At 30.6% G+C, this 1,790-nt stretch overlaps 1 protein-coding gene across 1 annotated transcript; it reads left to right on the forward strand.

Moving 5' to 3' along the window:
- Positions 1-23: 23 nt before the first annotated feature.
- On the forward strand, positions 24-551 carry NAEGRDRAFT_76977 (uncharacterized protein; the record flags this gene model as incomplete). The annotated part of the gene is made up of 1 exon (XM_002668066.1): positions 24-551. One exon carries the CDS (start codon positions 24-26, stop codon positions 549-551), a length of 528 nt encoding a protein of 175 aa, XP_002668112.1.
- Between the last annotated feature and the right edge of the window lie 1,239 nt (positions 552-1,790).

Here is a 1,790-nt window from a genome sequence, read left to right on the forward strand (position 1 = left end):
CTCATTTTGGAGTGTTTAGTTCAATGAAATTAACTTGTCTCGACCTATACAGTAACACTACGACCGAACAAGATCTGATTCATATCAGTAGATTGAAGAATTTGAAATACTTGAATGTTCGTTATTGTGATATGGATGACAAAAGTGTTAAATATATTGGCAAACTCGAAAATCTTACACACCTCAATGTAAATGAGAATTACATTTCTGATAAAGGTGTTAAATTCATAAGTGAGCTCAAACAACTTGTCGAATTAGAGATTGAAGATAACCCAACGATTAGTCCACAGGGAGTTGAATTAATATGTGGTATGACTCAACTAACTCATCTCAATATCGGTTGTAATTATTTAAATTTTGAGAATACCAGAGAATTAACCAAATTGAAAAACCTGACATCCCTCGATTTAAATGGAAATGAAATCGGTAACGCTACGTATTTGAGTGAGCTAAGTAAACTCACCTATTTAAATATTGGATACTCATGTATGAACAATGAGAATGTAGCCGGAAAGATTTTTCCTCTGGTCTTTCGAGGAAAGTTTCGCTGAAAAATGTTTCCTGGAAATTCCAGTAAACAATATTGATTCATCCTTATTTGAGTTGGTTTATTACCATAATGGCAAAAGTGACTGTATGTGAAGAATCCACCTTAATTTGTAATTTTTTGTTCTGAAGCAGCAAACCAATGATATTAGGAAAAGACATCATGTACTAATTTACTATTTTATTTGATGAAATCAAGTGGAGAATACATAAAACAGATGTTGCTACAAGAAAACACAATGCTAATAATAAAAATATAATTTTAATTAATTATTGAAATAATTCAAGGTGGAAAATCAGCAAGATTTACGACCTTGAAATTACCTTGTTGGAAAATTCACCATTAGTGAATTTTATTGATGGTGTGATGATGATGACCATTAAGATATTTACCTTAATGATCGGAAGTGGACTTGCTGATGATATTGATGATAAAAGATATGATGAAGTGAAAATTCCACAACTCTATGAATACTAAGTGGAAAAATTCCAACTCTTGATGGTGATATTAGACATCCCTAATGATACTATGTTGTTGAAATTCAATCATCATGATGAAAATATATGGTGAATGATGAATACACCACCAACAAGGTGAAAACTCCAAATATCCAAAAATTATTATTCGGAGTGTTGTTGATGAAGTATTTGAATGGTACTATTCGAAGAAAGTTTGGTTGATGATGAAGTACATGTTGAAATATGGTCAATGTATATTTTGAATATATACATAGTATATAGCAATACATATTCGAGTTTCATAGATTGGAATTTTGTTTTCATATGATAGGTATTACAAATAATCCCACATTTGAATTTCTGATAATGGTCTAGTACATCGGAAGATATTGGCCAATTTAGTGAAAAATTAACTTTTGTCAAAATAATACTATTCTCAAATTAAAGTCTACAAATACTATTCTGTAGGTAAAAATTAATGATGATGGTTGGTGTGTGTTCTGATGATGATTCACCAACTTGAATTTTTCCTATATCAAAATTACTATCTAATTCCATAACGATAAACTTCCACATAAAACTACTATCATTACTATTATATTGATGATGTATAGATGATGAGGTTCAATTCTTGGAGTGGGAAGATGAAGAACCACTCCGAAAATAAGCTACTCATAAAATTGATATTTTTTATGAATGCAAGATACGTCTTTGTTGAGTTTACTGTGAATATTCTTTCGATGTCTTTGAGGTTCAAAACTGTGCAATTAGCTTCGGACTCAAAA

Source organism: Naegleria gruberi (genome assembly GCF_000004985.1).
Source record: "Naegleria gruberi genomic scaffold NAEGRscaffold_755, whole genome shotgun sequence".
NCBI lineage: Eukaryota > Heterolobosea > Eutetramitea > Acrasida > Naegleriidae > Naegleria > Naegleria gruberi.